The 20659-nt window shown below is 48.0% G+C and overlaps 1 protein-coding gene across 2 annotated transcripts in view; it reads left to right on the top strand.

The window, feature by feature from the left end:
- The window catches only part of ME3 (malic enzyme 3), a 131432-nt gene extending 113645 nt beyond the window's left edge, over positions 1–17787 (top strand). For both annotated transcript variants that reach the window (XM_075080814.1, XM_075080806.1), the window contains 7 exons: positions 12401–12498; positions 13649–13762; positions 14450–14555; positions 15146–15288; positions 15968–16141; positions 16567–16665; positions 17504–17787. In XM_075080814.1, the coding sequence (XP_074936915.1) occupies positions 12401–12498; positions 13649–13762; positions 14450–14555; positions 15146–15288; positions 15968–16141; positions 16567–16665; positions 17504–17665 (896 nt within the window). In that variant the 3' untranslated portion in view covers positions 17666–17787. The remainder of the gene's footprint in view (positions 1–12400; positions 12499–13648; positions 13763–14449; positions 14556–15145; positions 15289–15967; positions 16142–16566; positions 16666–17503) is intronic.
- Positions 17788–20659: the final 2872 nt, after the last annotated feature.

Raw genomic sequence — 20659 nt, 5'->3', positions numbered from 1 at the left:
ATTTAGAGAGTTCCATTAATTTTCTGTAAGTTAACTAAAACAATGATGACGTTATAACAGTCATGCAAGGCTTTCGGTTTCCATGAGCCAGGTGGTCATTAGCTGATCCTGGCACTGTCCCTCTATTGTTATCCTCTTATTACACGCACAAACGAAAAGGTAGACCAGCTTCTTTCCTCTCCATGGATGCTAACTCCAGGGTGATCTGAGAACAGATATGTTCTCCCCTAGAGTGGTTAGAATAACTCTTCTGGCACCGAAGAGAAATGATAGCAGCAAAGCTGTGGTTATAACCAGTACATCTCCCAGGCCCTGTGAGGCTCAGCAGTCAGCAGAATTGCTCAAATGTGCAGAGGGGTGCAAGCTGCATATTGGTGGCATCCTGGTCTGGTGCTGACTTTGCTTTAAACCATTGGAAGGGTTGTTTGCCCACCCAACAGGGACAGGATCTTCCCAAGCGATTACAAATAACCAGTTCTTCTCCTGTGAGTCCCTTCATCTTTTCTTCTTTTGTCTAGTCCTGCTCGCAATATGCAGAAATTTTCAGGGTTTGTTGATCTAATTATTTACAGTCGACTGGACTTATCCTCACTAGTACTTGAAAGAGACTGAAAGAAACCCCAGTGTCATTTTTCACACAGTGCTGGTTCTTTTGTGAGCAGACTTTCCAGCACTATTTCTGCATCTGCTACCCACCTAGCAATATTTGACAGCGTGCGTAACAGCTTGTTTATATCTGTCATGGCACAAGAGGGAGTAAGACCTTGGCTTGTGGGAATATGGTTGGTGTGAACAGATGCACAGTCCTGTTCAAAGACACTTTTATGAAAAGGGTTTAGAAATACATGATTCTGTGGTTCTAGAATCACAGGAGCTTAAGGCATTTCAGAGAAGGTAAGATCGATACTCCTGTACAAGAAGACTCATTAGGTGTTCTTGCCACCCACAAAAGCTTCCAGTAGAGAGAGGAGCACAGAAAAAGAGAACACAGGAGATAGATACATTTTTTAAATTGAAGTCTTGAATAGAGGAACCAAGAACTCAAACTTTTCTGGAGATCATAGAGCCATAGAATCATTAAGGTTGGAAAAGAACTCTAGGATCATCAAGTCATTGGACCACCAGGCCTCCTAAACCATGCCCTCAAGTGCCACGTCTACACATTTCTTGACCACCTCCAGGAATGGTGACTCAACCACTTCTCTGGGCAGGCTCTTCAATGCCTGACCACTCTTTCAGTGAAGACATTTTGCCTAATATCCAATCTAAACCTCCCCTGATGCAGCTTGACGCCATTTCCTCCCATCCTATCACTAGTAACTTGGGAGAAGAGTCAAACCCCCACCTCACTACAGCCTCCTTTCAGGTAGTTGTAGAGAGCGATAAGGTCTCCCCTCAGCCTCCTCTTCTCCAGGCTAAACAACCCCACTTCCCTCAACCGCTCCTCATAAGACTTGTGCTCCAGACCCTTCCCCAGCTCCGCTGCCCTTCTCTGGACACGCTCCAGCACCTCAGTGTCCTTCTTGTAGTGAGAGGCCCAAAAGGGATGGGATGAAGAAAAGAGATGTCCATCTGGGGTGGACAGATGAAGCCCCTAATAAGAAACCAATGTTCTAAAGATTTATTTTGGATTTTTTGCTCTCTCTGTAAGTGGAAGGGGACCCAGCAGTCAAAAGGAGAAGAGGCCAAGTGATGTGGCAGATCTGTGGGCCTGGATGTAGGTTTTCTTGGGGGAACTAGAGTGAATTGGAAAGGTTTCTTGGTGAATTGGAATGGTTTCTTTGATTGACAGAGAGAAGAAAAAGAGGATATTAAACAAAACTGAAGATTCTGAGTGGGAAGCAGGAGACTGTAATTTTTTATAGGTTTTTTTTGGCCATAGGTCATAGATGAATGCCTCAGACAGTTCCTGGAAACTACTCCCCCAGAGGGGCAAACCACATCCAGGAGGATGCTGTAAAACAGTATTGCCATAAAATGGACCTTGTCTGCTTCTTCCCAGTTAGATGTCTGTCACGGTACATGGGAGATGTCATGTCCCCTGAAAATTCTCCAGAGTCCCCACCTGTTAAAACAGAAGGATTTTACCTCTTACTAGTAAAACTCCCGTATATTCTCAAATAAAGCATCTAGCTGATCTGTTGCACAGACAAGCCACCAGCTGAGGGAAGCAAGCCACTGTTTCAGGCTTTTATATATAGCTGTCAGCAAGAAAAGGGGATTACAAGCTAGGGTTGTAGTCAGGAATGAGTTTTCAGAACTTTGGGAAGCTGAAGTAACTTGGATCTGCCTGGAGTCGTGTCAGAGATTAATGGGATGAGTAGTCTGATTTACTCCCTAATGTACCCCTCTGTACCCCCAGATGGTATAAGAAAGGTAGGAAGTGCCATTTTCTCATTTACAGCCTCCTGTTCTTTGGTTTTGCCTCAGGCTCTCACTTTTCTAACATGCTGGTGTTTCATGACTCGCCTACATAAAAAAAAAGTGTGAGTTTTCAATGCAAATTGTGTTTTAGATAGTTAATGAGAATTTTACAAAGCCTTGTTTAAGCAGGCCTGATTCATTTTACTCAAGTCAGGCAGGAGCAGACCTCCTGAAGCCAGAATTATCCCAGCTTCTGAGCCAGCTTTGTTTTAAGTATATTGATTTAAAAACACATTTTAGTCACAAACAGTGCAAGTTAGATCAGGCCTGAGCTATACTAATTTAAACTATTGCCCATTGTTTAATGGGTCTCTGAATGCAGTATGCCTACACGCACACATACACACAGATGAGGTGTGGGAAGAAAGCATAAATTGCTCCACTTAATCTCCCTTAGGCCTCCCTCTTGCTGCCCCAGGGCCTACCCAAACAGAAAGCAGTTTAAAATATTAATGCCTACATTTTTTTGTTACACAAATTACCATATTGCCAAATCCATCCTAACCCCACTGAATTAAAATGACTCAGACCCCTTCCAGTTCGAGCCAGCCTGCTGATGCCGAGTGGGATGCCTGCCAGGTACCACAAACTGGGATGAGGTGATTGCTCTTATTCTGAAAGCCATTACCCTGGGAGCTAGCAGGAGCTGGCTCACAGTGCCCGCGCGTGGGAGCTCCCCATTAAGGGAGTGCTTCTCCTTCCTCTATGGGGGTGATGACATCAGTCCTTTCCCAGCTCTGTCTGGGTTCATGCAAGGGGCAACAGCTTCAATTTCAGCTCTATGGGAGAAAACTGATTGTCACTTCTTCCTTTTTCCCAGTAAAGTACCAGGGCAGGCGATGAAGCACATATGAAATGTGGGGGACAAGAGAATGCTTTAGATCCTGCTCTTTCTCTTCCTAAGGTAATTTTGCTCCATTTAACTCTGCACAGTGATAAACAAAAAGTAGGCATTTGAAAAGGCTTACGAAGGTGTCAAGTCTTGTGAATCCCTGAGACAGGCATCCCCGGCTTCCTGCTTCATACAAGAAAATATATAAAATCATTGAAGAGGTTAGTTTGGAAGGGACTTCTGAACATCACCCAGCCCTCACTCAAATAAAATGTGATTTCAAAGTTAGATCCAACTTAGACATTAGATCAAGTTTCTCAGTGTCTTGTCCAGCCAAATAATTTTCAATATCTACAAGGATGGATATTTGCAACCTTTTTATGCTACCTATTCCAAAGTTTCTCATCTACCTTGGGCATTTTATCCCCCGATATCTAATTGGAATTTCCCTACATGCAGCTTGTGTTCATTGCCCCTCATTGTTTTGCTGTGCACCTCTCTGAGAAGAATCTGGCTTCTTTACAAACACTCAGTAAGTAGTTGTAGACAGAAGTCAGATGCCCTCTTAGCCTTCTCCAGACTAATGAAACCCAGGTCTCTCAGTCCTCCTTGTACACCCTGGTCATGTTGATGGCCTTCCTCTGGACTCCCTCCAGTTTGTCAATATATACCTTGTTCTGAGAGCCCCGAACTGGAGATGTAGTCTAGAGATTACCTCAAAAGTGCTGAAATAGAAAGAAATTATTGCTTTCCTTGACCTGCTGCCTGTTGACGCAGCCCAGCAGTCTGTTGGCCTTCTGTGCCACAAGGGCGTATTGATGGCTCATCTTCAACTTGTTGTCCACCATTACCCCCAAGTCTTCTTCTGCAAAGCTGCTTTTCAGCCATCAGCCCCTACCATGTGCTGTTGCAGGAACTTATTCCTTCTTCCCAGGTGCAGAATTTTGTATTTGCCTTTGTTGACCTTCATGAGGTTTCCCTGAGCCCATTTCTCCAGCCTGCTGAGATCCCTGTGAGTGACAGTCATCCATCACTATATCATCCATGAACTTGCTGGGGGTGCACTCTCTCTTACCATCCAGGTGGTTAACAGAACGTAAATAGTACTGGCCTCTTCGTACCACTGATCACAAGCCTTTAGGCCCAGCAGCCCAGCCACTTTTTCACCCACCTGGTAGTCCACTTGTTAAGTCTGTATCTCTCCAGTTTGGCTACAAGGATGCTTTGGAAGATTGTTTCAAAGGCCTCATGCAGGTCAAAGAAAGCAACACCCACTGCCCTCTCCTTGTCCACATAGCCAGTTGTCTCATCACAGGGGCAGCCAGGTTGGTCAGGCATGATTTGCCTTGGGAAATCCATGCTGGTTCTCAATCACCTTCATGTTCATAGACATACCTTCCAGGAAGATTTGCTTTGTAATCCCCCAGTATTGAGATTAGGTTGAGCTAAAATGCCCTGGATCCTTCTTACGGCGCTTCTTGAAGATGGGTGCGACATTTGTCTTTTTTCAGGCACTGGGAATCTCCCTGATTACCAAAACCTTTCAAAGAAAGACTCTGTAATGCCGTTGGCCACATAACTCAGCATCCTCAGATGGTCTCATCAGGTCTCATGGACTTTGTTGAATAGCCCCTGCTAAATACGCAGGAGCCCATAGAAAACCTGTAAATTTGCACACCTAAGGTTCTCGGCATGGGCCTAAGGCTCTGTGCGCACATGCCTCGCTGTCTTTGTGGTAAAGAGCCTGTCTAATTCGAACACAGCCTTCAAAGATGTGCACTGAATACCCACAAGAATCAGCAGGAGTTTGTGCCTGGGCTAAGCAGAAGTGGGATCAGACCCATCACCCTGTGAATTGAGTTGGACCACTTGGCTTGCTGAACTCAAATCTTTATGCTCCAACAGAGATCCTTCAGTGTCATTATTCAGTAATCTGATCAGGCATAACAAAAACATTATTCACCACGACAGTGGCTGAGCATTGGGACTTCTATCCTTCAAGAAGGCCCTAAGCAAGCTAATCTAATTTGGAAGATAGCCCTGCCTTAAGCAGATGCTGGGCGAGGTGACCTCCAGGCATCTCTTCCAACCTTATTTTTTCTATGAAAAATTCATTCTCCTGGTTCTACCTCCATATTCACATATCAAACATCAATTCTTGAGGCTTAGATTGCTTACTCAGTACTGAACAGTGGAAGTTGTTTTGGAAGTTTAGTCAGAGTTGCAGAAAAATGAAGAAATCTCTAACATGTTATTTAATTAATTATCATGTCATTCCAATGCCTTTCACACATATGAGCAGGGCAGAGAAAATAGTGCACAGAAGCATAAAGCCTAATGTCTCCTGGCTCTGGACATCTTTAGTAGTCTTCTAAAACTAGGCCTGATGTACATGTAACATCGATAGCTTCTTTTGAGAAGTGTTTCAGATATATCCATATCCATTTTGAGACACTGTGAACAGAGAGGTTTTCTAAAATAGGCTGAACATCTACGCCGTGCAAATGAGACTTCTTCGAGGCACTTCAAATCAGGAAACCCCATATCAATAGCCACATTAAAAACACTGAGCCTTTTGCATTTCCATAGTCCCTCCACAACTGAAGAAGTCCACAGGCAATGCACTGGAGTCATCACTTTTGCAGAACCTCTCTGCGTCTTTTCCCACGTGTTAGAGCAATGATTCCCCTTTGTTGTTGGATGTGTGACTGCTGATGAGCTTCAAAATATCTCTTCACCCACCAACCACCTTTTCTCGTTATCCTAGCAGATAACCTTCCATAACCTTTCCAGGACACTTCGGGAAGTGGTGTCTGAGCCTGGAGGAACACTGCTCCCAGGCCTCAGCTGAGGTTGGGAACAGGCTGACTCCAGTGCTGCACATCTGAGTGGCTTCAAACATTCGGGCAAGTTAGAGATCAGTCATGTGCAAATGTGGCCTAATTTTCAGGCACGTTTCCATGTGCAGTGTGAAGCAGGCAAAGCTAGTTTTTGGCTCAGCATTAACCAGTTGCAGCAGATTGAAATGGTACAGTATCTTACTTTGTTGTTTCAGCTGGTGTGGAAAATGCATCAGTAATTATCACAGGAAACTAAGGAGGGGGACAAGCACAATAGGAAGGGAGCGCTGGACGATACCCCGCTGCAGAACAAAGCAGGCTATGTCCTGCTAGGCAGCTCCTGAGCAGTATGCTTTCCCTGTGGGGATTTACCCGGCCCGAAGATAGATGTGGAGATGTTCTCAGTCCTGTAGGGGTTCACCATTGCCAGGCCCTCTTGGAGATACTGTGCCCTGCAGCAGAAGAAGCTTCTGCATTTTCCTTTGATGCTACTACACTAACTGTTTAAGAGCCAGCTCCTAGACTTGTGTTTAAATCACACATTGACTGCTTAACAAGGCAGGTCAGAACAGTATGGACTCCTGGGTGTGAACGGGCTTAGTGGTGCAGGGCCCTAAAGGGCCTGTATCTTCTGCCATGGTTGGGACTGTAACATCTGGTCCCTTTTCTTCTCCTGCTTTTCTTGCTCGCTGTTTCTCTTCTCCACTGGATGCCATTGCAAACCCCTCCTTTGCAGTGAAGAACAGCACACACCACCTCAGTACTAAGCTGTCTGTGACTTTAAGCGAAGTCCAGGGTAAGGAGGCAAAATGAACAGAAGAACAGGGCTGCGCTCTGAACTGGTTTAGCTCCTTGGTCTAAAATAGCATCCACAGGGTCTCCACTGCTGCAATGGATACGGAGATACTTTCTTGTGAAGTGCTGGCAGCTGCCTGGTAGCCTCTGCCTTTGTGGACAAGGGTTTCTCCCATCTTCCCATCTTTTGGTCTGCCCATTGGCACAGCCCGTGTGCTGGCTGGCTCTGCGCAGGCAGGAGGGAACACAATGCTGCAGACCAGCACTGCGACGTGTTCTTAAGGTGCTGCACTGTGTAGTCCAAGCACTTTACAGTGGAACGATTAAAAGCAGGCACCTAGAGGTGACCCACGTTAAGCATATACTTTAAGATGAGCTCCACGTCTCCATCATCAGATAACTCTTCACCATACCACCGCCTCTTCTGGGTCACCAGTGCCCCTAAACCTGTTAGCGAAGAGAGCAAGTTCCTTCCCTGAGCGCTGACGCTTTGCATTTTACTGCTGTTCTTGTTGACTTGCCCCGCACCATTTCTAGGTTTATTTTCTTAATGTCTTACAGAGGCACTTTGGGGGAAGGCTAACGCTAGCCCGCAGCCATTGAGGTGAAGACCTTGAGCTGCAAATACTTCAGCAGCTTTTTGCTTCAGCTTTGTTGTATTTGACTTTTGATTATTTATTTGGAGTAGTTCTGGAAAAGCTCCACTCTGCTTTCCAGTAACAGGCGGAACTGCTGCAGGGAGTTAATGTGAGCCAGGATTTGGAAAATCCCTATGCTTCCTCTGCATCCATAAATTTAGATATATTTTCTTGGCTGCCCTTTGCTGGAGCTCTTAAACTGGTGTTTGCTGTTCCCTGGGCCCTCATCTTAGCATGGTTTTGATGGGGTGAAGTGTAAGCAGGCGGGGCAAGGGTGAAAAATAAAAGATCAGGCTGAATTTGGCCATCTCTTCCACCAGTGTGCTGTGGAGAGGGGGAATCACCCACATGGGCGTTGTATGAAGAAACGGGCCGTGCTGTGGCTGTGTGCTCCCATCACTGCTGCTATCAGAAGGATTCAGCATGGTGGCGATGCTCTGCTCCGCTCAGCCAGCACCTGGGCCAGGTGACAGGGCAGTGCCAGCCCTCAGCATGGGGGTACTCCTGCCCCCAAGCATCTGCAGGGTCCCCGCTTCCCCCCATGTCCCCTGCTCAGCCAGTGGGTGCTGTCACACTCGGTACAGCCTTGCCATCGGTGCTGGGCAGAACTTTCCCTGTCATACTCGTGCCAGCACTGCCTGTAACCCCATGTGCGAAGCTCTTCACCCCTGTGTCCACTCTCCCTGCTCAGAAGGAAGGATAAGGTGCCCCCAGGCATGGGTGCCTCTGGGCTGCAGCCTTTTCCATCTGTGCAATGTCTTGAAGCTTCGGAGCAGATCCTTTCCCCCGGGTTTTGCTCCAGCGTAGCTCCACCTCCCTCTACTGGGGCTTGTTCTCACTTACATTAGTGCAAGCGGAACATCAACCTCAGAGGGGTTTTCCATAATGTTTTACAATATTCTGAATGTGCCTGAGTGTCAGAGATTAAATCCTCCAAGGATGGCCATTTTCCTGAGTGTACCTGAGTTTTAAATGCCTCTTTTTTTTGCTGGTCCTGTTACTCTGGACTCCGCAGAGATGCTCCTGAGGTCTGTTTGCTATTTTGTAATATCATGTTAAGCGTTCACTTTGAGTCTTGGACAGACAGGATGATTTGCAAGCATTTTCCTTTCTTCTCTCTGTCCCCCTCCATATCTCACCTCAGATACAGACCAGCCAAGCTGCCTCTTGCTAATTATTTAAAGAAGTAGTTATCTGTAATAGCAGCATTCAAACTCTTTGGGAAACTGATAGACCAACATGTTGAAAGGTGGTTGTTTTTTTCTTGCCACAACTCATGGTGAGGGGCTCCCTGCTCCATCTCATTTTGTGGTCTTTTCGGAACCGAAGCACAACGATTAGCCAATTCCTTACATGAACCAGCTGTGAACTCCCTTCCATAGAGATGCTCTATTGTTCCATGCTCAGAAATTGTAATTACCAAAGAAAAATATTGAGCTGAGGCCAAGGTACTTGAGTACCTTCTGTAATGGGGGTGAGATGCAGTCTGGGAGACGTGGAGTGATTAGAAACACATTGGAGTGAGAGGAGGAGGATTAGGAACGGCAGAGCTGAACAGAGCCCTGCTGTTAGTCAGAGCTGCAGTACAAGTGCAGGGGGATGAGTAACGGCACACCCAGTCCCACAGGTCTCTGCTCTGCAAAATGCACACTGCTCTGCAGACTAAATCCATGCACCCTTTCTTTCGGTACGCCCCGCTTCCCAAATTCCTCTAGTAACGCCTTTAAAAAGACCTCGAGTCCCTCTGTTGAATGTCCCATGAGCATTTTCCATTTAAATGGGTTTGCCACTACCAGCAATTGTCCCATCAGACTTCTTGACAATCACAGGGTATAAAGCAATTTTGCCTGGGTCAGGACCAAGAGAAACAAGATGTTTCTCCAGTTACATTTCTTTCTTTTAAATACTTTCCAGGCATTTATTGCTGCTAATGCTGTGACCTGACACACTGTCGTACTGTAGTTGTTCCACTTTAGGAATTTTTCCTCTATTGAGTTCCCCACTCCCACCCACATGGGGGTTTGGGGATTTCTGTGCAAACTAGCCCTGGGAGATAGCATGTGAGCATGCATGAGCATACACATAGGTGTTCATGTTCTGCTGGCTGTCACAAGCTTGGCATCGCTGACAACTGTGGGACCCCGGTCTCTCCCCACTTCTTTGCAGTTCAGACTGCCAGGGTGCGATCCCTTCCTCCAAACTTTAGATGTCTGCAGGAGTGTTTACATGTATTCCAGTTATCTTGTCCCTTTTAAAAAACTGTGGCGATAGTAACATTTTTAGGGTGCATTTCACTTAACCCAGTTCAGGTGTCTGTTTTAGCATGCACAGGACCATCACGTTTGTTCAGAGGAGTCCCATCCTTAGCAGCTGGCATGGCAGCGAGCCAAGCAGTCCTGCTGATTAGAGGCTTGCCAAAGTACGGAGAATGAGCATGGGTTAGCTATGTGACACCCACAAAAAGCAAAATCTGAAAACTAGGCAATTATCTGGTGTTCCTTTGAATTCCTTGGACATTCATTATCTTCCTCTGTAATTTTTCCAGTCTGATGGCACAGCATTTCACCAGGTAAGTGCATTAGTCTAAATACAGCTTTAAAAGGCAGAGGTTTCGTGCAGGAGAAGCAAGAGGAAATCCTTCATATGCCTCCTTCAGTTGTCTGAGTTGACATGTTAATACTAAAGCAGCAGAGCATTTAGTGGCTGGTTCCCTCCCCATCAACTGCTTTTTAAACTGACTGAACTCAGATGGTCTGGGTCTGGAAATAAACTGACACAAACTGTCTTCTGAGCTAATGAAGGGAATTCACCCTTAGTGCTGAAGCATCTCAAGTGATTCTTTGCAAGTAAGAAGCTTCAGAAGCCACCAACCATTAGCCTAGTCCACTTTGTGTTTAAGACACAGGTGCTTGCAGTGCCTTCATGAGTAAGAAATTATGCTGCTGCCATTCTGCACCAGCGTGCCTGTGCAAGGGCAGCATGGCACTAACGTTTGCTGCAGGACTGTGGTTGCTGCCACCTCTGCTAAACCAGAATCACTCTCAAGTGGCCCTGATTATTCATTTTTGGAGAACTAAACTCATCTGAGTTTTAAAAGCAAAAAGTTGGTGATCTAATGGTGCTGATAAACACTTCTGGTCTGGCCAGTAAAGATTTTCTTTGTCAGAGTAGCTTATATAGGTTCCCTAAGCAAAATAAGCCATGTCAATAAAAGTCACTTCTCCGCCAGGGTAACTGCTCCCACTAAGTTTTCTGCTTGCATGGAAATAATGGGAGAGTAAATCATTCCCCGATGCTGTGATATACCTGTAGATTTCTAGTTTAGCTGTGGCTTTTGGACTAAAGAAGAGGAGCAGGTAAAGCTGAATTTATTTTCTTGGCCCTTGACAGATGAGGCAGCACCATCTGCTGGTTTCACTGCTCATGGTCACACCTTGCTCATGATCTGCTCTCGTTTCCCAACTGGGCTGTTCGCTGACGCACGCAGCACCCCAGGCCCTAAGGACCCTGCAAGGGGGGTCTCACTGAAGCACTGACTGATTGAAATCCTGATGCACTGGCTGATTAAATGAGCAGGAAAATAGAAAATGCTGGAAATTTTGTGGAATCAGGTTTATTAGCCTAAAAGGGTTTATTGTCTGCTCCACCCATGACCACCCACACAACACTTGTTACTTGTGGCCTCCCTGATTTCTCACAAAGCTTCTGAAGATGCGAATGGAGACACCAGCATTAGAGTTAGGGACAGCATCAGAGGTGGGGGCACATCTGAACTGGCATCCTTTAAAATGTTGAGAAACAAAACTGCCTCCTTCATTCCTAGCTCACCTTCAGCACTTGTATCCAGCTTGCCCAGGTGTGACTGATGTGAGGGGAAGGCAGGATTATTCAGTCCAGGTATCTGCCTCCCATGATGGATGGAGAACTGTACATATCGTGGGGGCTGCAACAGCAGAACTGTGCTCTCCATATACTGGATTATTTCTCACTAATCTGGGACTAAGACATGTTCTCAATGACACCTTAATTCTTGGCAGTCAGGCTTGATGGCTTTGACTTGGGTTTGTTCAGCCTGGAGAAGAGAAGACTGAGGGGGGATTTCATCAATATCTACAAATATCTAAAGGGTGGGTGTCAGGACGATGGGACTAGGCTCTTTTCAGCAGTGCCCCATGACAGGCCAAGGGGCAACGGGCACAAGTTGGAACACAGGAAGTTCCACCTGAATATGAGAAGAAATTCCTTTGCTGTGCGGGTGCCAGAGCAGGGGCACAGGCTGCCCAGGGAGGCTGTGGGGTCCCTTCCCTGGAGACATTCACACCCCGCCTGGACGCGTTCCTGCGCCCCCTGCTCTGGGTGTGCCTGCTCAAGCAGGGGGTGGGACGGGATGATCTCCAGAGGGCCCTTCCAACCCCTGCCATTCTGTGAGTCAGGGTATCAGCATATCAGGGCATTAAAAAAGAGAAGATGTTGCTGGGCTGTGAAGGTAAATGAGAAGAGGATGGTAATTACATGATCACAAAGGATTTTGGCAAGGGTGCCCAAGTTCAGACCACCACTCTGCTACAAATGTCTTATGTGACCTTTGACAAGTCACATGCATCTTAAACCCTTGGGAGTTAGGTTTTAACTTCTGTCATTCAGGGACTCAGTGTCCCTTTGAGTCTTTGAGGGAAATTGGTGGTCTCCTGCCTTGCGGGGATCTTCTGAGGAATAATATTTCAAAGTAGGGAAGGCACTCTGATCCTTTATGATCCTTAGTGACAGGATCTAAGAGAATTGTTCCTATCCCAAGGTTTCTAACAGAATATCAGTAGGGTAGACAATCCATTTGCCAGGATGACCATCTCATGGTGTTTCTCTCTTTTTAGGCACGGCGTCTGTTGCAGTTGCGGGCATCTTTGCAGCTTTAAGGATCACGAAGAACAAGCTCTCTGACCATAAATTTGTTTTCCAGGGAGCTGGAGAGGTAAGAATGTTCTCGAGTTTGTTCCTAACTATGATCTAAATTCAAAATTAAAGAAAGAAACGTCAACCATGAAACTTCCTGCAAGGTTTGGCTTCATGAAAACAAAGCACAGAAGCAGGTTCCCTGTCACTGGGCAGAAGTCGGCCCCACAGGTGGATCTTGCTGCTGTGTAGATGTTGCCAACAATCTTTCAGTGACCTCTTGGCCCATGAGTCCTGGGCACACTTCCTGGATGCTACAAGGCTGCTCATGTGTCAGTGGGGCTTTAAGTACCTTGAGGGAAGTCCCTTATAAGGCAAGGTGCTGCAGGAACATTAAGGAGGCTGGTTTGAGTCCTCAGGGTAAACCAGAGCCTTTTTAGCAATAGAGTCAAAAGCGCTCAGACTAAAATAACTGTAAGAACATAATTTCACTTTTTGCAGTCAGTCATATTGCCCCCATGGCAGAAGTCAGGTAGTCTGTAAAGTCCCTTGCTCAAAGAGAAGGGGGAAGAAAAAATTTCTAAAGCCTAGACTAAAGACGTTGGTCCAGGTCCTGGCTCAGCTCTCGCCCACCTGTAGGGCTTTGGGCAAGGTCTGCTACTCACTGTTTTTCTATCCCTCTGTGAAGCAAAGATTGCTGCTTCTCTTTTTCCACTCCTCCTGACAGACATGTCTGAGCTGTGGCACAGAGACCATCCTGCCTTGTTAGTCCCTGCCTGGGTAGGAGGGCTGGGCACAGCTGTCAGACCACTAACACACACACCATGTCCAGGGCTGCTTCCTCAGGCAGGAATGGGAGAAGAGGACTTTCCTTGCCAGTACTTCCGATGCAGCAATCCTGCTCTGCTTTGAGTTCCTCTACTGGCATTGTCAGCAATGTTTGCTGAGTGTCTGCCCCTTTTCCTCCCCTGCAGCAGCTGGTTTAAATGATGGAGACAGCCTCTGCCTGTCATGGTACCACTTCCACTGCTCCAGCCTCATGGCAGCCTGCTCTGCTGGATGATTGGGGTTTTTTATTCATGGCAGCACCGATAATGCTAAAATCGTGGAGCAGAAAGCCTCATGGTTTTGTGCAGTGCTGGCAGATGACTTAACACATCTCTCATTTAAAACCTTTCCCCCCAAAAGATGTTGATACCCCAATGAAACGTTCATATAATGTGTTCCAGGCTGCAATGGGCATAGCTCATCTCATCCTTATGGCCATGGAAAAGGAAGGAATTTCACGAGAGGATGCCATCAAAAAAATTTGGATGGTGGACTCCAAGGGACTGATTGTGAAGGTAAATTTGTCTCCAGAGATGAGGTCTACTCCCCCACCACATCCTGAAAGCTAGAGAGAGACCAAAGCAGGCAGATACCTTGGACCCTGCTCAGCCCTGGCGTTTTACTGGTGTCAGCAGAGCTGGTCCTGCTCTCAGAGGGCTGGATCTCATGGTGACAACAGTGTGCCAGCAGCACTGTCTACCTTAAAGGCAATGCTTTAGACTGGGTCTCTAAAGTGGTAGGGTACACTGATGTCTCAGTGGCACTGTATCTCCACACGGCCATTGTGTCAAGCGCTGCTGGAAGTCTTGCACATCGGTCATACGGGGTATTACAACAGCAACGTCACGCACTGCTTGGTGATCCAGCCTGGCCCAGCACTGCTCTCGCTCCATGGATCCTTAGGGCCTCTGCCCTTGTCCCTTCTTAGACTTGAGGAGACTTGTGCTATGAGTACAACTTCTCTGCCCTGGCAGCCAGATCCTCCACACAACCAATGTGTTTGGAGGGTGAGAGGAGCAGAGCCTAGCCCCATGTGACATTACACCAACAGCTCAATGCCTGACTGGCTGATGCTGAGGACCCGCTCTGAGGAATCTGGTTTCAGCAGAGGGCCAAGAGGTGATATGAACGGATAAGTTAATACGGTATCCTTCTACTTTTTGCCCACAGACCAAAGTTTCACTCCTTCTTTTTCCTCACAGGGCAGGAGCCACCTGAACCATGAGAAAGAAATGTTTGCCCAGGACCACCCCAGTGTGAACACGCTGGAAGAGGTTGTGCAGAAAGTGAAGCCTACGGCAATTATAGGTGGAGCTCCATTAGCGTGACCTTTTCACATCAATTCAGTTCTTGGGAGAGTTTCTCTCTTTCTTCCAGAGCCTCCTTCTGTTCTCCCAGTCAAAATGAAATGAGCTTTTTCTACCCCAATTTTGTCAGCTGAGTTTTCCACATCCCTTCCCCCTTCAACTGTGAGGCACAGGCTTCATCTCTTTTGGAGCTGTAGGAGCCCTGCAAGACAGGGATGCAGAGGGAGGTGCTGCAGGAGGCAGGATTTGCCTTCAGGCTCTCGGCAGTGAGCATGGGTCGGGCAGGCTGAGCAGGATGAGGATGACAACAGGCACCTTGGGCAGGCCTCTGGGAGGCAAAATGCTGAGCGCCACAGCTAGACCAGCCCAAACACCAGCTCCCACCCTGCCCAGAGCAGCAGAGGGCTTTATTCTGAGATAGGTTTTTAATCCCACTGTAATACGAGAAACATTCCCACCTGCATCTCCAGACATGGAGCCTGTTCCCTCTCACAGTTAATCTACCGGTAAAGCCATTCAAGAGGGATCAGCACAATGCACTGAAGTCAGACAGTCGGAAAGCACTGTCTCACTCTGCTGTTGTTGTTTTAGGTGTCGCAGCCATTGCAGGAGCTTTCACTGAGAAGATTTTGAAGGACATGGCAGCCTTCAATGAGAGGCCCATCGTGTTTGCCCTGAGCAACCCCACAAGTAAAGCAGAGTGCACGGCAGAGCAGTGCTACCGCCTCACCGAGGTACTGGAGCTCAGCGTAGGGAAGCTGGGTGCTCCGGGTACGCTGTGGCCATGACTGTGCCCAGGAAACCACAGTGGTGCATGGTGGGCGGACAAGTGGCAGTCCCTACCAGCCTGAATTCGTGATCCTCTAAAGAAAGCACTTGCCTCCTTCAAGCGCAGCTGTTTGAGGTGTCCCATCCTCCCAAGTTACTGTCCCCTGTGTTTTCCCACCCTAACTGTGTAACAGTTTCATCACCAACTCGGGCCTAATGTTACTGAAGAGTTGTTGTCATGTGGATTGACTTGGGGTGAGAGAAGAGGCTTTGTCTCACTCTACCCTTTGCCTCCCCGACACCTGCTGCTGGCTAGGGCAATCACACAGCACCCAGACCTTTATCCCACACGAGTCCCTCCTCACACTCAACAGATGGTTGATAGGCTCCTTCTCAGCAAGTTCAGGGCACTTGCAGTTGGGCAGGGCAAACACCTACTCAGTGCTCAGTGGCCCTGCTCATGGCCCTGGGGATCAGGCTCTCCAGAAGTACCAGCTGGAGATGGCTCTGGTGGAGACACACCTCACTGGCTGGCTGGAGATTTGCCCACTTGGTCACAGAGTCCCCTGAGCGCAGATCATGGCAAGCTGTGGAGATGTAAGGTGTCTCTTCTGATTTTGGATGCCTCTTCCTCTTTCTTATCAGGGACGGGGAATATTTGCAAGTGGAAGTCCATTCTCAAAGGTAACCCTGCCCAATGGACAGACCTTCTTCCCTGGCCAAGGAAACAATGCCTACGTCTTCCCAGGAGTGGCACTGGGAGTCATCGCCTGCGGAGTCCGGCACATCTCTGACGATATCTTCCTCCTCACAGCAGAGGTTTCCAACTGGCATTTAACTAATGTTTTTAAAAATATTGTAAGAGGCACAAGCACCTACTTCAAGTATTTTCAAGAACCTGGCCTGGGGCAGTGCCTTGAGTGGAAATTGTACAACCTCAGCAAAAAGCCTTTCCTGGTCTCAGGGAAAGCTCGTTTCCATCGCACCTACACAGGTGTAGGAGCCATGACAGAGTTCCCCTCATTCTCCACACATGATGCCCTGGCATAGCACTTCCATCATTCTGGCTCCAGTTTTAAGTCTGTAATGAAAACATATACACATGTGTACTTTGAAGAGTTCAGCTGTACCCATTGAGAACTAGTCCCAACTCCACCACTGCTGAGGTTTCAGCCACGGGTCGTGTAAAGCTCATGGCTGCGGTATGTGCTTGAGTCTGTAAATGACCTTTCTCTCCTTTCTAGTCTATTGCTGCCGAGGTGACAGAGCAGAATCTTGCAGAAGGAAGACTCTATCCCCCCTTGGACAGCATCAGAGAGGTGTCTCTCAAAATCGCTGTGAAAGTGAGTACTCATTTATTTCCACTTTCTATGGTAGGGAGGGCAGGAATTGTCTTGGCATCATTCTTGCTTTGTGTTTTTTTAAATTCAACTTTTTCTACAGCCTAAAGCAACAATTCTCAGGAATCCTTCCACCCAGAATTGCTGGTTTGATTTCTACCATCATTAAATCCCAAATGTGAAAAATACCTCCTGATTCTGGGTGCCACACAGCTCACAAAGCTCTGCTTTATTGCTTGGAGCTGTGAGTGCTCAGCATTTCAAAAAATAAGATTTAGGGTCAAATTCAAACATGACACAAGTTGCTGAAAGATTTTAGGTTCCAAATTGCTATTTGAGAACCTCTCCTCCTGTATTTGATAGGGGCCTAAGTACCTGAACTATTCCAGATCTGGGGTTGTTGTCTAATTGTGGGCTTGGTGCCTGTGTACACCAAATCAGTAATTCCTGTTCAGGGGACACCCACTGAGAGTCACACTGGCCTGCGAGGCGTTACTGATGGATGCACAGCATAGCTGAGGAGCGTAAGGGGGTGAGCGGAGGTGGTCAAAGGGCTGCTCTCCTCCTTTAATTGCACACTCCAAGCATTTTGCCAGGGCAGTGGGGTGTGCATTTCTAAGCAGCCAGTAATTGCAGGCAGCTTGCATTCCCTCACTCAAGGAATGAAGTGCAGCTGACTCAGGGCATTGCACAAAGAGAAAAAAAGCAAAAAGAGAACACAATTTTAAGGGGAGAGAGGGGGGAAAGAGGGAAAATACAGCCAGGGCCAAACTGCAGTTTGTTTCAACTTCACAATGTGCCAACTTTATTTCATCAGCTCATTTTGCTTATCTTTTTACAGATTGTTGACTGGGCCTACAAGCATGGTCTTGCTTCTTGGTACCCTGAGCCAGCAGACAAGGAAGCCTTCGTGAAACGGCTCATTTACAGTCCTGATTACGATTCGTTTGTTATTGATGATTACAGGTGGCCCCCCGCAGCCATGCAAACACAAGATGTATAAGTTTTTGTGAGAACTGTTTTCTCATTTTTTCCATCAGTTCCCATGGTTCATATCGTTGCTGATATAAATGCACCTCCAGGCTTGCAGAATGATAAAAGTAAATGAATCCAAGTAGTTTTTTACTTGCTGCTGCTTTTTTTCCATGGGAGCATATCAGTGGGGAATAAAACAGAGTCCAAGCTGGGCAGTCAGTACTCCGAGAGAGGCAGACTACGGCTGCAGCCCGTCCCAGTTGATCAGCACTGCCTACTGCTGCTTGCTTAACGTACTGTCCGGCTCTCAGCTCAGCTGAGAAGCTACCTGGGCCACAGAGTCCCATTCCTAGTGGGAGTGCCTGCGGGAACCTCGGAGCCCTACTTCCATGGTGGCAGCGTGATCATCCCTCACACGCGACAGCCACAGTTTGCCAGTGGCACTCTGGATGTGGTGGGAAGCATGCACATTGCCCTGGGAGAGGTGCGCACTTGGGCAGCGCTACCCACTCCTGCTTCGAAAGTCAAGTTTGGGGAGTCTCATCCAGCCCAAGCTGGTGCATGGGCCACATGGCCTGGCACTGTCCTGTGCCCCAACCACTTGGAAGCAAACCCCAAAACCTCCCTCAGCCCCACAGGGACAACAGACTCCCTCCCCTCTGCAGTCCAGGCTGCTCTCCAAGGGCACAGGAGCCAAGGGATGCACGGGGAGGAGCCAAGCTGGAGACCAGGTCACCCCCAAACCTACACAGCTGCCCACTGCATCACTGCATTTTCTGCTGGGCATTGCTAAGGAAGCTGTGCCAGCAGCCAAAGGCTCTCCTGGGGGGTCTCCCTCTGTCACAGAGACCCAAGGAGTCCTTCCCTAGCCCTGCAAAATTGTCATGCCCTGCTAAATACTACCCCAGTGGGATGATGGTGCTCAACACAAAACCCAAATACAAGATGAAGCTCAAGGCCAGTGTTTGAATAACAAATCTCCCAGGCAAAACATCACTAATCACTGCAGAGCACAGCAAAGTACAAAAACCAACACCAATCTTTAACATGTACTACAAAAACATGAGTGTGGTACAGATCGGATAAACTAATATTGAGAACATGAATCAATGCTATGACCAGCATCTGTTATTATCTCAAACCCTTCGTGCCCCACATTGGGCACCAAAAAGGAATGTTGTGGTTTAACCCCAGCCAGCAACTGAGCACCACGCAGCCGCTCACTCACTGCCCCCACCCCTGTGGGATGGGGGAGAGATTTGGAAGAGCAAAAGTAAGAGAACTCATGGGTTGAGATGAGAACAGTTTAATAATTAAAATAAAATAGTAATAGTAGTAGTAATAATAACAATAATAACAACTACAATAACATAATGAAGAGGAAAATAACAAGAGCAAGAGAGGTGTGAAACCTGGGGGGTGGGGGGTAAAGCCCAAACAACAAGTGATGCAACCGCTCACCACCCACCAGCCAATGCCCCCAGTCCCTAAGCCGCAATTGCTGCGTCCCCCGGCCAGCTCCCTCCAGTTCACATACTGGGCATGACGTTACATGATACAGAATATCCCTTTGGCCAGTTTGGATCAGCTGTCCTGGCTGTGCCCCCTCCCCTCCCGGCTTCTTGTGCCCCTGGCAGAGCATGGGGAGCTGGAAAAGTTCTTGACTAATATAAACACTACCCAGCAACGACTAAAACATCGGTGTGTAATCAACATTATTCTACTAAGTCCAAAGCGCAGCACTGTGCCAGCTATGGTGAAGAAAATTAACTCTATCCCAGCCAAAACCATGACACACCTACCTGGCTCTTTGGAGGCAACGGTACTCCTGGGACCTGGGTACCTTCAGCCCCAGCTCCCCTGGAGGTAACGGCTGCTTTGGGGGAAGTCTGAAAATGCCTTCCATAGCTGGGCCCTTCTCCCTGTAAGCGTCTGAGCCATTTCTCATTGGACTCCGGGAACAGCCCAGGGTGCTGAACAGGCTCAGACACACGTGCAGTGATCCCAAGAGCGCGTGGCCCTCCCCCCATATCATGAACTGATCGCTGTTACTGTCTGTTGTTGGTTAATGACTGTAGGCAGCTAAGTACCATAAATCAGCTTGCTCACTCCTTGGCAGTGGCATGGGGAAGACAACCAGAAGGGTAAAGTTGGAATACCTCTGGGCTGAGGTAAAAGATTAATAGATAAAGCAAAACCTACAGACAAAGAGGCGCTCCTAGGAGCCAGCTCCCACACCACGTGTTCTGTTAGGCTCTTCCTTCCTCCTTGCTTCTCCCTTCTTTTCCTCCACCTGCCCCTTGCATGTCTGAGGAGGCCCTTCCCCAGCAGCTCTTCCAGGTGCTACATGGAGCCCAACCCTGAAAACCAGAAGACAACAGGACCCGATCTGTGGACAAAGCCTTTCTCCAGCTCCTCCGAGCAGTGGACAAGGCCTGGTGCTACCAGCTGAGCTGAGAGAAGCTGCTGATGTGATCAGCAGCCAGGGGCTGCGGAAGCAAACATACTCACTTGAGAAACATGATGACATTGCCAGAGGCTGTCTGGGAAAGGGCGTTCTTTCAGCCTGATACATCCGAACCCATCGCCCCTGGCCCCTGCAGGAGAGGCAGGTGAGAGCATTGCCAGGAGAGGATCCCGTTGCCAAGCAAGGCAGCCAGCCTTTGGGCTGTTAAGGCAGAAAGCTGCCCGCTGGCAGAGCTCCCTGCCCTCAGCGTTAACCCCTCTTTATTAGCAGCAGGAGCTGCACAGCAAGCGCCTGCACCCGGGTAATGACAGTCTGGCTTTGTGCAAGGGCAAGAGGCAGCCATCTTGAGCAGCAGATGAGTCAGACCCACAAGGAGAAGTCAGTGCCAATGGCCTCTCAGGGCACCTCCCAAGAACCCATAGCAGCGCTGGCAGAGGCAGACACTCACGCTGAGGGGAGATTTCAGCAGGTGGCTCGTGCCATCGGGATGCAAACAAAGCCCGTGGAAAGCCGCATTTTTATTTTGTTCTTCCAGAAGCGCAGGCAGCCAATGTC

Source organism: Phalacrocorax aristotelis, chromosome 1, assembly GCF_949628215.1.
Source record: "Phalacrocorax aristotelis chromosome 1, bGulAri2.1, whole genome shotgun sequence".
In the NCBI taxonomy this organism is placed as follows: Eukaryota; Metazoa; Chordata; class Aves; order Suliformes; family Phalacrocoracidae; genus Phalacrocorax; species Phalacrocorax aristotelis.
Note: the sequence above shows the minus strand (reverse complement) of the source record. Positions and strands in the feature narration are given on the sequence as shown.